This window comes from Larimichthys crocea, chromosome XII (assembly GCF_000972845.2).
Source record: "Larimichthys crocea isolate SSNF chromosome XII, L_crocea_2.0, whole genome shotgun sequence".
NCBI lineage: Eukaryota > Metazoa > Chordata > Actinopteri > Sciaenidae > Larimichthys > Larimichthys crocea.
In genome coordinates, this window is record NC_040022.1 from 27,591,663 (window position 1) to 27,612,456 (window position 20,794).

Consider the following 20,794-nt stretch of genomic DNA (forward strand, 5'->3'; position numbering starts at 1 on the left):
AGAAAGGTTTTATATTGTTTTCAAAAAGAACATCTTGAAAGGAAGAAGAGAGCAGAGAAGACAAAGGAGCGCAAAAACTGGGGAGGTGTGTCTTATTGTTGCACTACAACACAAAGCTCTTTAAAAATAACCACTTTTTGGTGAGTGCCATTTAATATAAAAAGGCATACCAGTTCAGTTACACTTCAAACATTGTTTGAAAGTGCAGTAAAAACCATGCTTTGGCAGTCTAGGATGTTTAATACCTGCTTGGCCTACTCCGAAACATATTAGGCTAAAAAATAAATCTGCTGAGGTCAGCAGCAATGCCGTTTTTTTTTTTTTTTCTGTCTTCGGGGCCTTTTTTGTCCTGCTAGACTTCAATATTAATCACGTAATGAGAGAGAACAACAACTATAAAACCAGTGTCCAAGTACTCCATCCAACGGAAAATGTCTGTTCTTTCCAACCACTCTGTGTTCCAGCTCCACAGCTCAGTTCAGTACACAGCCTCTTACCTGCTCTGAAAGCACACACACGGGCCAGGTTTGGGTATTAGTCAGGTTCTACTAGGTTGGTTCTACCTAACAGATCAGTTCCACTGACATAACTGTGTTTTTTATCATTGAGGGTTTTTTAGCAGCCACAGTTTAGGATCTTTCATAGCTTGTTCTGTGATATTGTTCAGTGTATTTGTTTGGTAAAGTAGTAATTAATTCCTGTTCTGCACATCCATTGTGATGCTGTTAGGTGACGTGGCGATGTCAGCTGTAAAAGTGAGCTGACATGTGATGTCTCAGCTGCCCCTTGAGTGCAGTGGTTTTCACAATTATTATATTATTATTATTTAAAATTATCTTGAATCAGTGCCCGCTACCTTTTGAGTCACATGAGAATTGGTCATTGTATACAGGGGAACAATGGTAGCTACTGTCTCTGTCTGTTCAAAAATGGTTTGTGGTGGTGATTCTCAGTCAGCAACCTTTCACCTCTTCCACTGGATGCTATGATGTGGTGTTTACAGATGTTGTCTAAACTTTCACAGTCAGGTTCTCATGCTACTCTCACTTGGAGCCAAGACAGTCTCCAGCACTGCATAGGTTATATAGGTCGCAAGAGAAGCAGTCACAGTGGCTTTCATTGGCGATCTGAAATTTTCCACAGGACAAATGTACTGTATAACATACAGTACACCAACATCCCAGTGTAACTATATTTCTTTACAACACTGAACCGATTTACAAAGTTGTGTGTGCAAGTTTTACAGTTTAACAGTGTAATACATGAAAATTAGACACTGGGGCATTTAGCTCCCATTCTCATTTAAGGTTTTCAAAGGTTGAGTGAAAAAATGGCATTAGTCTTCAAAATGAGATCAAATAGCCTAAATGTATGTGATTTGGTTAGACACACAGAGTCCCAAACTAAAGAATGCCTTAGGACAGATGTGTTTACAGCAGTATTGGCTATCTTGATTTATTTGAGAATAACAGTGTCTAACATAATCAATAATCTCTTATAGCTAGGGCCGGCTCAGGTCATCCCTTAGTTATGCTGCTATAGGACTAAACTGCCTGGGGACTCACCCTCCCTCCTCTCTCTCTCTCTCTCTCTCTCTCTCTCTCTCTCTCTCTCTCTCTCTTTCTCTCTCTCCCTCTCTCTCTCTCTCTCCCTCTCTGTCAGGGTTATGCCTAGTCAGGCACGGTATTGGTTGAAAATGCAGTCACATCTCCTTCTTTACTGAAAACTCTCTCTCTCTCCCTCTCTGTCTCCCTCTCTCTCCCCTTCTCTCTCCCCCTCTCTCTCTCTCTCTCTCCTCCCTGTCTCAAACCCAGCCAGTCGGAGCAGATGGCCACCCACCATAAACCAGCTTCTGCTTTAGTTTTTCCTTGCCACTGTTACAAAGTGCTTGCTTGTGGGAGGAATTGTTGTTTTTTTGTAAATAATATCACAAAAAGTACGGACTAGAGAATAGAGAATAGACTAGACATGCAGGAAATGAGATAAGGTCATGAGATAACTCCTGTTATGATTTGGAGTTATGTACATAAAATTAAATTGAAGTGAACAGTGAAATATATGAATGTACAAATTATCTATATATTTACATTTCCCCTAGCAGCTGTGTGAATTATGACTCCTGTCTCTCAGTAAAAGTCCACTCGTGAAAAGCTAAAAACTTTTCCCAATAGAGGCTGGAGACTTTCTTGGATGGAAACAATTAGAGACTTTAGAAAAAAAAACCCTGCATTGCAGAACCAATCTAAAGTTGTGAGGCACTGACGTGGAAAGTGTGTGCTTGTAAACAACATTGTATCATAAAATGATGCTCATGGCAGTTTTAAAAATATTCTTCAATGTTACAAAGTGATTCTATATATCAGTTTGAAGTCAGAGCCATATGTTTATTAGTGGCTAACTCCCTGGCATTTTGAAATCCCCAGATGATTAATGAGACATCGACATATCTTACTGGTATCACAAAGGTTTAGTAGCAGTAGTCTGACTTTGCAACAGGAAGTTCAGCCACAGAAATGTTCAAATTCTTCACATAGTGGCTTTAAATAATGATCATTTCAAATGTTGTTAAATATATGTGGAAAAATTAATTTTACAGTTAACAGTGTCATATGAGTGTAATTCATAGTAGAATGGCTTGTCTTGTGTCTCTAAAGTATTTTTAAATCAGACAGATGGCCAAACCTGCAAAAAATATCCACATTGTAAAATGATTTGAAGAATTGGTAACTGCACCCATCCAATCATGAACTTTTCACAAATGCTTTTTTGTGTGAAATTCTCTTCAAACTTGCATCACCATGTATCACCTGGGTGGCTGTAATGCGCTCTGATTCCTGCTCCTCCATAATCTCCCCTGTGTCCAAGTTAAAGAATGTCCTAATTACAGCCATTTTAAAAGAGCGGGTGACATCTTTTGATGTAATATTACCCTCCAATCCAATTAGCCCAACACTTGTCAACCTCACTCAGCAGTCATGGCTACTAGCCTGAAAGTTAGGCCCGGTCACTTACTGGTTCTTTTAAATTTACCCTGGCATGCTTTTGTTGAGTAAGTGCACCAGTCTAACGCTCTCTATCTGCTCAGGTTTTATTTAGCTGTGAAAGAGGTTCTCTGAAAAGGCTGGTATCAATTTTTCTACCCAGCATTTACTCAGAAGAGTGTGACTCAGTGTATTTTATGCTGTGATTTATCAGGGACTAGCCTTTACAGGTACAGCTGCTAATAATTAACTTTCATCAAGGGCTTGCTTTTAATGTTGGTTTGGTTTTATTTATTTATTTATTTATTTTATTTTTTGTGACTAGTCAGTGAGCCTTGGTGTGAAAGCACAGGCTCACCCACACTCACTTCTGCCCTCAGAGACATTCTGTAGATAATAAAAAGAATAAAATGATGCAGCTTCAAGATCTTTATTTAACAGAATTTACTGACAACAGGGAGGGAATGCTTGTCTCTTTTAGCCATATTCAAAGTTTACCATCACAAATAATTGTTTTACTGAGTGATTCATATATTTGAGTTTTGGTAGTTGCCAAAGGGAGGATTTTAGAATCAGCACATCTTAAATGATGTGAAATTTGATATTTCATAAATCTCTTAAAAATGCCTTAATACTTAAATGAAACGCATATGCCCATGGTGATTAACTTGACATACTGCCCTCTTTGAATGTTCTGTATTCAGATTAGTTATCTTCATGAAGTTAGTTTAAGCTGACATGTTTAACACTAAGAGCAGATTGTGTTGTAAGCATTAAAGCAGACAAGTGTCATTGTTCATACAGCCGATGGGTTGCATAAAAAAGTAAGAAATCTAGACTCATTGCATTTGGCGGTACACCGGTTCATCTGACAGCCATCAGGTCTTGCAATGAATCAAGGACTCCATCTAGTGGCCAATGATGACACACATTTTCAGAAATGTTTCGAAGAACATTAAAGATCTCTTAAACTCTGACATTTCTACCTAAATGCTAAAGGAACCATCTTAAACTGATATGAAACTCATGCCCCCTTAAACCTTAACAGCAGCCAGGAGACAGTAGTATAGTGTACACAACAGTACTGATAACAGATTCAGGTTCAATAAACAGCAGACAGTTGAACAGAAAGGTTGGAGCAGCAGTCGTGACCAGAAGGCCTGTTTGCAGTTTTACTGAGAGCAGACAGTAGAGTTAGCAGAAACACTGAAAAATGCAGAAAACTACTAGATGACAGCTTACATTTTCAGCCTTAACACCAACAAAACAGAGCTGTATATGGCTGCAACCTGAACATTATCCAACTTTTTAACTGACCTGTCCAATAAAGCCCTGGAAGGACTCCAATATATCTCTGCTGCCAGCATTCTCACATGCACCCTGGCAGCACATCACTATGTACCCTCGAGCATCTCTACCAGCTCCCTAACAAATTCTGTGTGACATTTAAAGTTCTCCTTCTCAACATTCGGACTCTGGGGGCAGTCAGAGCTGGCCCTCTTGAACAGTTTGTGGGGTCTTCTTGATTTTTTCCACTCACTCATAACATAAAAGATGAATAAAAAAAAGAAAAAATATATATAAATGAAAACTAATGACAACTAAGAACACAAAAATGATAACATTGAGGTACGCCAGAACTTCCACTAGGTTCTAATCACCAATTCAATTAGTGCCAAATCATAACAAAGGTTATCTCATGAAACCTTTCATACAGAGCAGGTCTAGACCATACTCTTTATAATATTATTTAGAGAGACCAACAATTCACCAACCAACCAACGGTCTTCTTATGACGACTATAACTGAACCTTTAAAGTGAAATAATAGTCTCAATTTCACTGCATAGTACAGTTCACCTCGGCTTACTTTTGGTACCAGACTTTTCTCAATTTCATTTTCATTTCAGAGTGGAAAGGTTTCACTCTGTATAATAGTTGTTGTTGTGAAAATTAAAACATATATTGAAGATTATGGGTTCAAGTTCATCTCTGTTTCTCTGCACCTTGACTCATGTTTCCAGCTAGACGAATAAGAATGGATCAGTATTAAATCAGTATGAATTGAAACTTGATGATTTTCTTTTATCTTGGTATAACGTGAAACGTTTCATGTCAAAATGTGATCATTTATATTGTCAAAACGTGAAATGTTCTACGGAAGCCCTTCATTCAAATGTATGAATGTATAAATGCATGACTTCTATAGAAGCTTTCACGTTTTTAAAATATAAATGAATCATATGATTTAGGTAACGTCACACTGTGTGCTGCTAGCATATATATATATATATATATATATGTGATAGATATAGATGATATATTATATATCTATATTATCTATATCTCTATTGTATATATATATGATGTGTCTCTCTCGGATTCTATGTTCACATGTGACGTCAGAGACAACATGCAGCTCCCTCTGTGTTTTCATGGATCTCCACGTGAGGAGTCGTTACGTAAAGTCACATCGACCAATGAGCTCCCGTTTATTAGAACCGGAAGTAGTAAGGCATTATTTTGCCCAGAGGCACAGACTGGCTCTTCTCACACTGCACATTCTCAGCCGAAGTCGAACTGTCCTTAAACCTCCGACATGAAGCACAGCTCGAACGTCCCAGCCTTCCTCACCAAGCTGTGGACGCTGGTGGAGGACTCCGACAGCAACCAGCTGATCTGCTGGAGCCAGGTAACGTCACACTGTGTGCTGCTAGCATGCAGCTGGAGGAGCTAACGGCTATCTTTAAGTTACCGCAGCAAGTGAAGCACATCACGCACAGAACAGTGAAGTGTTTGCGTGTCACAGCCGTGCGTTTCACGCAACACAAGCGTGTAAGGTAACGAGCATGAGCTAAAGCTAAACACTGACCGTTAGACACACACGTCACTGTGTCTCTGCTGTTAGCCTCTGTGCGTCACGTCGGCAGCTCCTCTGAGCTTTGGGCCCAGTCTGAAGTGTTGAATGAGAGTGAGACAGGCCTGTGAGGAGCTCTGCTCCTGCTCTCTGTGTGGAGCTCTGCTCCTGCTCTCTGTGTGGAGCTCTGCTCCTGCTCTCTGTGTGGAGCTCTGCTCCTCCTCTCTGTGTGGAGCTCTGCTCACTGTCATCCTCTTCATTGTTTCCAGGAGGGCAACAGCTTCCTGGTGCTGGACGAGCAGCGCTTTGCCAAAGAGATTCTCCCGAAGTTCTTCAAGCACAACAACATGGCTAGTTTCATCAGGCAGCTCAACATGTGTAAGACAGCATTGATCATTTCCATGCGTGTACACTGACTGTTCCTAATTCCGCTTTAGTCAGCTGGTAAGTAGCACTAACTGTCAGTTAGTTTGAATGGCAGGATAAGCAGCAGCCCTCGTCCTAGAACTGATCCCCCTCCCACCATAGCCAAATACCAGAGTCAGAACCAACACGTTTATTTCACTTCAATGAACATTATTTCACTATCAACATAACATTGTTTTATAAATCAACAGATTGTTTTTTCTAGAAAATGACAAATGCTAGAGAAATGCCTGCTATAATCTCATTCATTTACCAAGTCTGTCTGTCTGTCTGTCTGTCTGCCTGTCTGTACACGTGTACATGTGTATGTGGGCTCAGATGGATTCCGTAAAGTGATGCACATTGACACAGGCATTGTGAAGCAGGAGAGAGACGGCCCAGTGGAGTTTCAGCACCCTTACTTCAAACATGGACAGGACGACCTGCTGGAGAACATCAAAAGGAAGGTGGAGTTATCTCTCTGTTATCCAATCAGAATCTGGTTTATTGCCAAGATTTCACATAGAAAAGATTTGCTTTGGTGAATTGGTATCCATCTCTCTTCCCAGGTGTCAACATAATTCATATTTTAAAAAAATGTAGCCTTGTGACTGTGATTCCAAGACATCCCACTGGTGCATGACATATGCGCAGTTGTGCAAACACTCTTTACTCATCAACAAACAGTTTACTCATCTGTACACTTGTCTATTGATTGCCTATTTGTTAGTTTTTTGTCTATTGTATAGGCTAAAGGATCCTTCTGTCCGTTCGTTGTGTTTTGCACTTTTATTCTACTTCTGTAGTGTATATTACACTTTCTGATGCTGTAGTAAGTGAATTTCCCTGTTGTGGGGTAAATAAAGTATAATCAAATCTAATCTATGCATCCAGTGTTGAGTTGATACCATAAATGCAAGATCTGACTCATTTCTGACTTCAGGTTTCTAACACCCGGCCAGAGGACACTAAGATTCGACAGGAAGACCTGACCAAGATCTTGGCGAATGTTCAAAATGTTCATAACAAACAGGAGAACATTGATGCCAGGCTAGCTACACTGAAGAGGTAAGTGGAAAGTTGTGGAAACAACCCTGGAGGAGGAGATGGGGTGGTTGGACTGTAAATGTAACCATTGTTTTGTTGTTTAGGGAGAATGAAGCTCTATGGAGGGAGATCTCAGATCTGAGACAGAAACATGCCCACCAACAGCAGCTCATCAAAAAGGTGACCCCCCCCCGCCCGCTGAAGGTCATGAATTTAATCCCTCACTTTTGGAAAGAAAATGTCAATGTTCTGTTCATCACTGGCATTCTTTATTTCAGCTCATACATTTCATCGTCACGTTGGTACAGAACAACCGCATCCTGAACTTAAAGCGCAAACGGTAAGTCAACATTGTTACATCCTTCCCTGTGCTACTGAATCAGTGTCCCTCCAGACATCCACAAAGTGGTCACTATTTATAGTCTTCGTATTTATTCTCAATAAGACAAACGAGTTGCCTCATGAAAAATAAAGAGCTGTCAAATTTTGAATGATGTAGATACTTTCTCCATGATAGCTTAATGTTCAGATTCTATTCAGTGTTAAAAAATGTGGACTTTTTTAAAATGACTTACATCATTTATTATTTCAATTGTCATATGTTAGTCTTAACTACATCCATAACTTGTTCAGAACTTGAAGTGTTGAGATATAATGTAAATATATATGTTTGTTTGACAGGCCAGTTCTTATGAACAGCAATGGAAAGAAGCCCAAATACATCCATCCGATCTATGATGAGAAAGTGTGTGTGGAGCAGGTAAATAAGCAAACAATGCATAAACCTTGTGATATGATCTGTTATTTTGTGGTTCTTTGTTTAAAAATGTTAATGTGCTCTATTGTTATAATTCTTGACCGTGTGTATCCTGTTTAGTCATCTGTCAGCAGTCTGAACAGTGTGAAGAGTGCAGAGATATCAGATGACGTTATCATCTGTGACGTGACTGAGAATGACACTGAAGTGATGGCCGAGATCAGCGAGGGGTCGCCCAGAGCCTACGAGCAAGGGTAAGACAAAACACTCACAATGTTCTACCGCTGCAACTGCGATTATGGTGCATTGGAGGGTCAACTGGGGACAGGTGCAAGACAAATGGAAAGTGTGTGCTTTGCAGCAATGCTCTCCTGGGTGTCCATTGGGGGGTTTGTGGTACGGCAAGGGTCACAAACTGCTGTGAAAGCCCTTTTAGTTCACTGTGGCTGTTTATTTCAAACAATACTCTGACCAAACAGTGAAGAATATGTCCATATCTGGTTGTTTAGACCTGTTTTTTATTTGTCACAATAAAATAAAAAATGAAAAGCTAAATAAATGAAATCAAATGACAGTATTCTCGAACCATGCACAACTGGACAACACATAAAAAACACACAACCAAACCTGTAACCAGGTTTGTTAAACCTGGTTACAGGTTTAACAAACTCAGTAAATCACAGAGAGTTGGAAAAAAAAAAAAAGGACTTCTTCAGCTTGCCTTTGAAGACTAGTAAAATCGCAGGTTGTTGAGTCCTACACCCTCAGGCAAAATACAGAATGTGATTATTTGAATTTAACTCCTAGTTAGTCAAGACTTCCTGTAATTCTGCTGCTGCATTGGAGAGGAGCTCAATATATGCCAGCTGTTTCATTCATTAAATCTGTCCACCAATTGTTTTAGCCTTCATCAAACTGTGAGAAGAAGAACTTTTGCAGGAAAAGGTTTGTTTGTTTTAGACATGTCTAAAATGCAAGAGCAGAGTGTGGTCAGGAGCAGTGATCTCTTTTAAAACAAATGGTAAATGGACTGTACTTATATAGCGCCTTTCTAGTCTTCTGACCACTCAAAGCGCTTTACAGGACATATCTCATTCACCCATTCACACACATTCATACACTGGTGGCATTGGCTGCCATGCAAGGTGCCAACTGCTCATCAGTTTGAGGAACTAACCATTCATACACATTCACACACCGATGGCACAGCCTTCAGGAGCAATTTGGGGTTCAGTATCTTGCCCAAGGATACTTTGGGTTCGAACCGCCGATCTTCTGATTGGTGGATGACCTGCTCTACCTCCGAGCCACAGCCGCCCCAAAAAACAAAACTTTGAATAAGTGGAAACTGCCAGTAGATTAAAGTAACATTGCATAGAAATTAACATTTTTGCCATGTAGTGCCCCCAGTTTTTCAGTGTAATTCCACTGTGGTAAATATAGACCGCTGTACACATGTATTTATCATGATTAAGTACAACTTTGCTAACAGCCAAACATCAGCAAGGTCAACAACAGCAGACATAGCAGCAGCTAATATTACTGACTAGTCCAACAGCAGTCAGCCCAGCTCGGCGTCTGTCTTTCAGCCTTTTATTTCACCAAGCTCTCACTGTCCACTAAAAGTCAGTCCCAGATTTGATCTTGTCTGGTGGCTTCATGCATGGTCACTCCATCGCCTCCTGCCTGTTCTCCTCTGCCATTATGTGTTTAGAGGCTGCTGAGTCCTGTTAAATTGTCACAGCACCAGTTCTGCTCCCTGTTAGCATTCACCTATGTCACAGGCTTGGTGGTCCAAAAAGGCGGTGCTCTGAGCTCAGAGTCCAGGCAGCCTGGCTAACAACATTAGCATTAGCACATTAGCTAACAGCAGCTACAGTTGTCAGCAGTTTACTTCACTGTCCATCAGGAAACTCAGTAAATCACAGAGAGTTGAGTTGGAGCAGCCGGAGGACATCAGAGGGAAAAGCAGAAAACATGTTTTCCATAAAATATGATCCAGTTTCACCAGAATCAGTGAAATAGTGTGTGTGACTTAGTGACTGATTACATGTCAGTGTAACAAAATGATTTCAGTTAATTCATGGTAGAGAAGTTTCTCTATGGGACAAGCTGTATGACGATGTCCTCTCTCAGTGACATAGAAATCGTGGAAGTAGAGCTGGATGGCTGTGCAGTACAGCCTGCTGAGACAGAGGTGAGCACAACCTGCACAGCTGACATCAAACAGACAGAGGCTGGTGTGTCACCACCAGCACCATCAGCAGCAGATAGCAGCCAGAGGAGCAGGACTTCAGACAGCAGTGGAGCCACCAGCAGCGCCCTGCAGCTCAATAAATCCTCAGGCCTGAGTCTGGAGGACCCAGTCAAGATGATGGACTCCATACTGAATGAGAATGGAGCAATATCACAGAACATCAACTTGCTGGGCAAGTAAGTGAAAACATTTCTAATTAGAATTATAGTTCTAGTGTTATATTATACATGACAGTATATCTATTAAAATACATATTCATAGTCCTGAATAATGTGTAATGGCAGAACAGTCTGTGCAAATCTAACAGTAACACAATAACAATGCTAGAAGGTGCAGACTTCTCTCCACAAGCTCTGCTAAATTTGTGCAATATTAATCGTAATTTTTGTGAAATCTATTGAACAATGATCATTTTTGTCTGGGGATTCACACAGGGGGCGTAAGCGTCGCAGAACGGCTGCGCCACGGTTTTGCTTCGTCCTCTGCCCGGCGTCAACTCACACCGGCCACGTGGCGGTAGCGTAGCGAGCCAGCCAGCTAGCCAACCAGCCAACCATATTCACACGCAAGATCATGCGAGAATCCTTTATTTTAAAAGGGGGCGGAAGGATGTTGATTCTGTGTCGGATTTCCTGTCTGGTGCAGTCTGCTCTGTTGAGATTTATGCGGTTTAGCAACGGCTCACATCAAAAATAGAAGTGCTACGGAATGATGGTGCTGCAGAGTCGCTGCTGAGACGTTCCGCAGCACACCCAGTGTGAATGGTTTGATTGATTAGACTGGCAGTGATCAGCTCCAGTGACCGCGACGCTTACGTCCCCGGTGTGAATACGGCTTGAGACACTCATTAGAATGAAAATGTTTAAGTCAGTGCTTCAGACAATGAAGTAAACATTGTGGAAAACAAACACCAGGTCTCTGTGTCCATTTGCACATCCATCTCAACATTGGATGAAACACTGAGGTGGAACACGGAGGGGTTAAACACGGACACATTGATTTTCTCTACAACACATCCTGCTAGCCAACGTACAGGCACTGCCCATATCAGTTTTATTTGGGTCCACTAGATTATATCATTGAACTAGGTGACTCTTTGTGTTTGGCAGAACATGAAAAAAATTGTAGAAGGATCAGTGTGACAGAAGGTTAAGGTCATTTTCCTCAGGGCGTGGCATTTCCCCTTTAGATCTCCAGTCATGGAGTCGATGGAGAGCCTCTCCAGGGTGGCTAAAGCACAAAACTGAGACAAAATCCAGATCCTGTTTTTATACACGATAGCCAAACATTTCCAACTGAATGACAAAACATGCTATAACACACTTCAAAGGACATTAAAATAGTTAATCCCTGAAAAACAAACCAGCACTCCAAATCTACCATTCCATCACTTTTCCCTGTCAATGGCACACTCCTGTACATTTCTGGAAGTTCTGGATCTAAACACTTGAAATAAATAGAAGTACATCATAGAGATTCTAGCCCCTGCATCTTGTTAAATAATACACTCTATGTTACACCATGACCCACAGTGTGTTTGCAGGTCTCCTGACATTAACAGACAAGAGTAATGATGACCACTCACACCAATCACCAGTAATCACTCTACACCAGGGGTCGGGAATCTATGGCTCGCGAGCCAGATGTGGTTTTTGATGACTGCATCTGGCTCGCAGACAGGGGTGAAAGTAAAGGATTCAGTGGTGGTATGCAGTCGTGGCAGTATGCAGTCACGAAGGCTGGGCGCAGAGGAGAGACCCCTTGGACTTAAAACATCACATGCTTGTGCTCACATTTCTTCTGCTTGGACACAAACATTTCGCTCGCACTCATATGTCCAGTTCGCGCTCCGATCTAATGTGCTCGCGCTCAAAACATGTCCTGTGCGCTCAAAACAGCATGTCCTTTCAGGTTGAAGTGTCTGCTCAGACTGAAGGATGTCCCACCCTGCACTTAAATTAGTGTGTTTCACCAGCCAATAGGGAGACAGCTAGAGTGTGGCCCAATCTTGTGTGTGTTCCTTCGACGTTTTTTTAAACGCTCCGCAGGGGCGGGTATATGGTCTGTTTGTAAAACAGCTTCTCTCTTAAAATACACCAACTCAATTGTATTTGTATAGTGACACCCTCTGTCCTTAGACCCTCGGTTCAAGTGAGGAAAAACTTGCGAGAGAGACAGAGAGAGACAGAGAGAGACAGAGAGAGACAGAGATACAAGAACTTCAGTGTTTTGTCTGAATTTAACAAAAAAAAAAAAAATTGTAGGTCATCCAACTTTTTATATCCTTAAGGCAGTGGTTCTTAACCTGGGTTCGATCGAACCCTAGGGGTTCGGTGAGTCGGTCTCAGGGGTTCGGTGGAGCCTCCGCCCTGGAATTTTTTATACCATTTGTTACAACATATCTTTGTGAGCAATCGTTTTCGAGGATGCTGGACATAAAAACTAAGAAAAGGAACAGACTTTGCTGTGAAAATGACATGAGACTGGCACTTGCCAAGGTGAAGCCACGCATATCTGAACTGGTCTCTCAAAGGCAACAGCAGAAGTCACACTGAGGTAAGTTGTTGTGAGTTCATGCACTGTGTTGGTTTTGTTATTTGAACAAGGTGATGTTAATGCACGGTTCATTTTGTGCACCAGTAAAAAAATCATATTTTATTTTTTACTCAAGAAGGGTTCGGTGAATGAGCATATGAAACTGGTGGGGTTCGGTACCTCCAACAAGGTTAAGAACCACTGCCTTAAGGCATGCTTGGAGTTTAGTTAACTGATTGGTTGCATCAGGCTTGATTGATAAATATAATTGGGTGTCATCAGCATAACAATGAAAATTGATAGAGTGATTCCTAATAATGTTCCCTAAAGGAAGCATGTCATATTTGATTTTAAATTAATTGATGGCTGTTACAGTAATAGAATCCGTGTAACCAGTTGATTCTCTCATTGAAACGTTTAACGAGCAGCGCATAATTAGGTTAGTGTTGGTTTGGCTTCCACAAGAAGAAGACTTTGAGCGGGATTCTGAGCTCGGCAGCCCACTGAGCGGGAGACGAGATGGATGGCCAAAGCCCACAAGTAAGTTCATTGCTTAATGTTGCCAATTATGAAGCCAAACCAACACTAACCTAATTATGCGCCGCCTGTTAAACGTTTCAATAAGAGAATCAACTGGTTACACGGATTCTATTACTGTAACAGTCATCAATTAATTTTAATTTAAAATCACAATATGACATGCAGCAAGAGTGCAATGGCTGGGATGGCAGGGCGGGACATCCTTCAGTCTGAGCAGACACTTCAACCTGAAAGGACGTGCTGTTTTGTGCGAGAGCAGAAAAAATTTGAGAGCGCACAGGACATGTTTTGAGTGCGAGCATATTAGATCTGAGCGCGAACTGGACATATGAGTGCGAGCGAAATCTTTGTGTCCAAGCAGAAGAAATGTGAGCACAAGCATGTGATGTTTTGAGTCCAAGCACATATTTTGAAAGAAAGCAGCAGAAATCTGAGTACGAGCACAAAATCTGAGCACAAGGACAATAAATCTGAGCACGAGAAGGAGAAATCATGCTCTTAAACTGAAAATGTGCGCTCTTGAATAAAGATAGGATAATTCTTCCATACAAAATGCCCCAATTAAAATCAGTAGGAGAGTAAGCAGTTATGTTTCGTGTTATTTTGTTCAATTTAACGATACAGAACAGCTCGGAAAAGAAACTGCTTATGAGCTAACGACCGGAGAGTTCACTCAGAAGTATGTGAGTGCGCATGCGTGTCTACATGTGAAACACAGTGGTTGCTATGGGGATTGGTGCACGATCAGGACCATGCAGCACCAGAAGTCGCATTAATGTTAAGAAGTATTTTATTTACTATTGGTTAGCTACGTTATTAAAAAGAATAAATTCAGAGACTTATACTGTTGGACTTACTTAAAAATGCACACATTTATTTGTATTCAGTGTTAAAAAATATTATATGGCTCTCACGGAAATACATTTTAAAATATGTAGCTTTCATGGCGCTCTCAGCCAAAAAGGTTCCTGACCCCTGCTCTACACTAACACGTCAAAGCCGACTTGATTATTAATGGAAGTGGCAATGCATCCTGTGAGTGCGCATCTTCCTTCATATGACTATCTATACTATCCAGTTCCTGCTCAGCTGATGTGGAGTTATCAAATATAGACCTTTCTCATCCTGCACTACAGAGAGCATTCTGACAAGGAAACATCATTGTGTGGTAGAGACACAAATCAAATCAAGTCAAATCAAATCAGATTTTATTTGTATAGCCCAAAGTCACAAAGTACATTTGCCTCGGAGGGCTTTACAATCTGTACAGGGAGTGACACCCTCTGAACAACACCAAACAAGGCCAGCATAAGGTTCTGTGAAGAGTGCTTCATTTATCTGAACGTACAATAGATGACACTCAGATATACCAAAGCAGCACTGAGAGGCTCAGAGCTTCTACCCTCAGACCACCACCAGGATCCTAAATGTGCTCACTGCCTTAGACTGCACCTTAAAATACTTTTCAGACTTACTGTACTCATGATTCATATTAGAGTTTTGTTTTGTTTTCTTTCATTTCCTGTGAAGCTACTAAACTCTAAATACAACACTGCATGTTCTGTGCTCAGACACACAGTGGTATGATGTCCTACAGTATGTCAGTTGATCAGTTTTATGTGAAAATGTGTTATTGATTTTGTGTGTGTGTGTGTGTGTGTGGTCAGGGTAGAGCTGATGGACTATCTGGACAGTATTGACTGCAGTCTGGAGGACTTCCAAGCCATGCTTTATGGAAAACAGTTTGGTATTGATTTTGACACCCTGGAGGTAAAATGATATCACATTCACACTGAACCAAAGAGCACTCACCTGATAAATGTCTTTTCAGATTTAACACAACATATCTAATCAGTTTGATTTCAGCACTGTGGAGAAGCTAACCTCATGTGTGCGCTGGCTGTTCAAACAGAACAATACATTACCAAGATCTGATTTATCCATCAGAATGATAGATGGTGTTGTTTTAATAGAGTAAAATGTTTAAATTCATGTTCTAATCTCTACAAACCAGATATTTGCATATGAATGCAGAATCTGTAGGTGGGGAACAAGATTTTGGCTGTCCATGTGAAGAGCAGTGGACAACAAACACGTTGGCCCAAATGTGAACTCGGAACCCTTCAGCTATCATCTGACATCAATTCAGCTTTTAAGTTGCTAATTGGACTGCAGAGGAAATTTTGGTCCAGAAACCCAGAAACATTGTTCATTGTCCACAGAGAATGAATTCAGAGACTAATATTTGTGTTACTTATGCTAATCAATCAATAGGGCTTGTGAAATAGAGACAGTGCATTGACTCTCCGATGTCAAATTACAAGATTTGTTACAAAGTGTGTGTGTGTGTGTGTGTGTGTCCATACACACACTACAGTTGTTTGTTGTATTTATCATTTCATCTGTGTGTTTTCAGGAGAGTGTGTCCTCCAAAGAGAACACTACACAGCTAAATCGAGGCAGGACAGAGGAAGACAACACAGGTGAGCGGAGGATTCTCTCACACTCAAACTTCCTGGATTATATCTGCCCTTGCAGTCACATGCAATGACCTGTGTACATTTACACAGTCTTATAATCAGCAATTATGATTATTATAAATCCAAAATAAGATTGATGTGAGAGCACTACGTCACTGTAGTGGCCAGCTCAGATTGTTCTTCTGTGTCCGACAGCAGAATGAAAAGGAGCCTACAGAGAAATGAAATGTTTTCTAAGTCATCACAGTAATGGACTGGAAGGATGAACAGCATTCTATTAAAACATACTCCCATTTACTGAACTCCATTCATGTCATGTGTTCAGATAAGCAGCTGATCCAATACACCTCCTGCCCCCTGCTGGCCTTCCTTGATGGTTGCACCCCTCCTCCAGAGGTGGATCTGAGCACCAGGTCCTCCAGCGCCCACCTCCAGCCCTCTTCCAGCTCCAGTGATTGTGTGGAGGCTGAGCCGCCCTCAGAGCTGCTGGACTCCAGCCTGAAGCTGAAGCAGCCAGCTCACAGTTCCCTGATCCACCTTGAGCCTCTGACAGAGGCGGAGGCCAGCCAAGAGACGCTCTTCTACCTGTGTGAACTAAGTCCTGCTGGACCGGAGGCCGACTCCACCCAGCTGTAGAGAGTGTGAGCAGAAACAGGAACCACTGTGACAGTGATGACACTCATACAGCACAGACTACATCACTTCATCCTCCAGACATTTGTGTGCTAATATTCTCTCACTGCTCCAACCTGAGGTGTGTGCTTGACGTAAAGAGGCTGGTGAAAGAAGAGCTCACATTTTATCATGAAAGATATACATTGAAGATAACATTGAAGTCTTTTTATTCAGTAGAATAATGATGTATGTCAATACAAATGTATGGTGTATGACAAAGTGACAAAGCCCACGATACACATCATCAAATGGTTCTTATCCCTGGAATACTGACACTGATGCTTCATCTGTGTCGACATTGTCCATCAAACTGCCCTCCATCATGTGTGGTACCATTGACATGCAGATGAATGACATTTCTGAGTGGGCTCGCTTATTCAAGAATAAATCTTTCTGATGCAGTGACTCTGCCGTATATGAGGGTTCAGACATCTTGAAGGTACTTTATCATCATCATGTGACTTGAATGTTTTCTTCAATGCGGTGGTCTTAAATGTAAAAATGACGCACAGGACACCAGGATATCATCTCTGTGCTGCTCTTATGCTCTTGAGTATCACAGCGTCAGTGAGGAAGCATCCTGTCCTGACCTGACCGAGAGACTGAATCTTTGCTTTACGTCTGAAAATCAATTTATTCAGATTTTTGTTAATCTTTTGCTACTTTTGTGTGCAGAGCTGAGACTCTTCATAACGTGACATTCCTGCAGTTAGTGCTGTTTCCAGCAAAGTATTCTTTTTCACTGGGAGAGTTTGTTTTTGTAACATTTATGTCATGAAAGCAACATGAGAGAAAACTGGGGCAAACATGATCTTAACTAAACACTTTACTTGAACCTGATCAGAGGTCACTCAGTTTCCACATCACAGCAGCCAGTCAACTCACAGGCTGCACTTTACTCAGAGCGGGGGATAATGTGACATTATAAAGTAGGTTGTGCAATTGATGATTGATGGTCATCTGGAAATGTGTCAGCTTGTGTGTGGGTGTGCCTGAGAGTGTGTGTGTGTGTGTTGTAAGTCTAGATACAGGAACTGTCTGTGGATTTGAGAAAGTGCTCTGCCTGTCCATGTGAGAACACCAGCAATGGTGTGCAATGATTTAACTATGTGGTCATATAATAGATTGGTCCATTTGCCCACTAGCTGTATATTTCTCTGTTAAGCTTTTGTTTAATGGCAACAGCTGGAGACAGAGAAGTGGGGATGGAATCAAATCCAGGACTCAGCTTTAGTACTTAATGTGGCGAGTCCTCGACCATATGAGCTCCTGAAGCCCCTTCTTACTAGTTTTTAGCATAGCTTTCAACTTGAGCTCATAGCTCAGAGAAAAGTTCTCCAATGAGACCAAAGTTCATGTGGTGACAGCAGAATCTTCTCCAGGGCAACTGAACACACACTTTGCTTGGATCTTGAGTTAAAATAATTTTGTCAGTCTGAAATTGAATCTTTGCTTTTGATCCAACAACAACCTGCAGGTGTGCAAAAACCTCAGTCTGTCGGTAAGACTGTAGCAGGTGAAATTGCCATCCAGTTGTCTGACTGCAAGGTCAAATTGTTAAACATTGAACTCTTGATTACCCCTCTGACAAATGTGAACAATCGTCACATATTCATGAGTCATGAAAAAAATATGAGGAAACCAGAGAAACACCCTAACAAGCTTCAGCCCTCGTCTGATGTAACGTCATGGCGGTTTAATTCATTTGCAGTCAGCCATAAGTCATATCTAGACACGCATGGCAACAATCTGTTTGTCCCAGTTGTCAAGAATGAAAAAGAACCAGCTCCAAACATGAACATTCCCTGATTCTGTCACAGTGGTCAGTTGTTCCTGAAATCTTCAAACTTCCTGTTCAAGAAAACAACACTTTGGTTTCTGCAGCAGAATCAGGAAGTCTGTTTCATTTTTGGGCTGATCTGCCCGGTCAGACAGCTGTAAATGATTTTTGTGTTTCCTGGCATAGAACTTGTGCTGTTGAATCGCCTCAGTATGTTCATGTTTTGATAAAGGGAAACTCTTCTTTCATATAGTGCCGGCATCCATTTTTTCTGGTAGAGCCGCACATAGACACACCTCGATGCTGTTTATCGTCTGCTGTGCACGGTCAGAGGTCACATGACATCCCACAACTTGTCTGTCTTGTTGCAAGCCTTGCAGTTCCAATAAATCCAACGCTACAGTCTTTGTTTGTCATTTGTCTCATTGCTGTTTATCACACCAACTCATCTGACTAACAAGTAATGTGTGTGAATCCAATGACTGAAAACAAACTGGAGTATACTACACTTCACTAAAACCAGCCTAATCCAACAGTCCTACAATAAATTAATGGAATCATCTTTTCTGATCATTATGTTGCAGAAATGTGAGATGTAGAGTGTTTCTGTTATTTAGTCTGCCAACAGTTAGATTAAAAACACATCTTTGTGTGAATGTGTCACTGTCCTTTAACTTTATTTGTATTATTTTCTACATTTTAGATTTACACATATATACAGTTTAGTCCATATGTATTTGGACACTGAGACAATTTTTTATTGTTTTTTTTTTTAAGCCCATATTCATTATTTAACTGAAACTTGAATATATTTTGGTAATGCGCAGTCTTTCAGCTTTAATTTGAGTATTCACATCCAAAGTGGATAAAAGGTTTATGATTGACAGCTGTTTAATATGTAGCTCCCTCTTTTTCAATAGACCAAGAGTAATTGAACAGTTGACTCAAAAGCTGTTTCATTGACAGATGTGAGCTATTCTTTTATTATTTCTTCATCAATTAAGCAGGTAAAAGGTCCTGAATTGATTCCAGGTGTGACATTCACATTTGGAAGCTGTTGCTCTCAATGCAAATCAAACGCATTATCATTAGGCTATAAAAAAGAAAAAAAATCAATTAGAGAGATAGCAGGAACATTAGGAGTGGCTGAATCAACAGTTTGGTCAATTCTAAGAAAAAAGGTTAAGCACTGGTAAGGTCTGCAACACAAAATGGCCTGGATGTCCACAGAAGACAACAGTGGTGGATGATCGTGGGGTGCTTTCCATGGTAAAGAAAAAGCCCTTAACAACATCAAGCCAAGTGAAGAACACTTTCCAGAAGGTAGACATGTCATTCTCCAAGTCTACCATAAGAAGAAGACTTTACGAGAGCAAATACAGGGGGTTCACCACAAGGTGTAAACCATTAATAACCCTCAAGAATAGCAAGGCCAGATAAGACTGTCTAAAACTGTTAAAAAACATTTGCAAAAGCCAGCCCAACTGAAGACAGCTGCAAAAAAGGCCTGGCAAAGCATCACAAAGGAGGAAACCCAGTATTTGCTGATGTCCATGGGATCCAGACTTCAAGCAACCATTGTCTAAAAGGATTCTTGACAAAGTATTAGAAATAAACATTTTATTTATGAAATTAAATAAATATTAATTTGTCCAACTATTTTGGGCCCCTGAAATAAGACAACTGTGTATAAAAATGGCTGCAACTCCTAAATTCAATTTCAGTTTCATTTCTGTTTAACCCATTAAATTAAATCTTAATCTTAATCAAATTCGCTTGATTATTTCATTTCAAATCCATTGTGGAGGTGTGCAGAATTCTATCACTGTCCAAATGTTTTTGGACCTAACTGTACATGACACATATGAAATAAACAAAGTAAAATATATTTTAGATTTTAGATTCCTTTGCTCTGATGACACCTTTGCTTACTCTCTGTCAGCTTCATAACAAATAAATGAGAAATAAAAAAAACATTGAATGAACAAACTCTGTTTTAAAGTTGACCTCTTTGACTGATATATTATTGTGATATATATGTGAGGACTGAGTGGAGGGCAGAGGAGGTCTGTGTGGATCTGTTTGTTCTGAATGCAAATTGGTTAAGAGCTGGGATGTTGGAGGAGCAGTTTCTCAAAGTGTTTCATCAGAATGGGTGTGAGGGCCACTGCAGACTTTGCAGACTCCTGTGACAGACAGATGTTCATCATGTCAGTAATGACATCAACTAGCTGATTGCTCCTGCATTTGTAGCCTGTAATGTTCTGGATCTCCTGCCACATATCTTGTTGTTGGTGCTGAGGTCTCTCTGCAGTCTTCCTGGTGATTTTATTGTCTTTGTTATCATCACATCATCAACAATTGCTGGTGTATGTATGTCACTGATGATGTGTATTCTTCATCTCTGCTTTTTTCAAGTCCCAGTACTGATACAACATTTTAGAAGACACCTGCTGCCTTCATGAAACTACAGAAGACGAT

General features: G+C 40.8%; 1 protein-coding gene across 1 annotated transcript; it reads left to right on the top strand.

The window, feature by feature from the left end:
• The first annotated feature begins 5,468 nt into the window (after window positions 1-5,468).
• hsf2 (heat shock transcription factor 2) lies at window positions 5,469-18,718 on the top strand. Its single transcript, XM_027285294.1, has 12 exons — window positions 5,469-5,672; window positions 6,107-6,215; window positions 6,582-6,709; window positions 7,186-7,310; window positions 7,394-7,469; window positions 7,568-7,629; window positions 7,971-8,049; window positions 8,167-8,300; window positions 10,183-10,479; window positions 15,046-15,148; window positions 15,795-15,861; window positions 16,184-18,718. The coding sequence occupies exons 1-12, from the start codon at window positions 5,580-5,582 to the stop codon at window positions 16,492-16,494; spliced, it is 1,584 nt and encodes a 527-aa protein (XP_027141095.1). The 5' UTR covers window positions 5,469-5,579; the 3' UTR covers window positions 16,495-18,718.
• The last annotated feature ends 2,076 nt before the right edge of the window (window positions 18,719-20,794 follow it).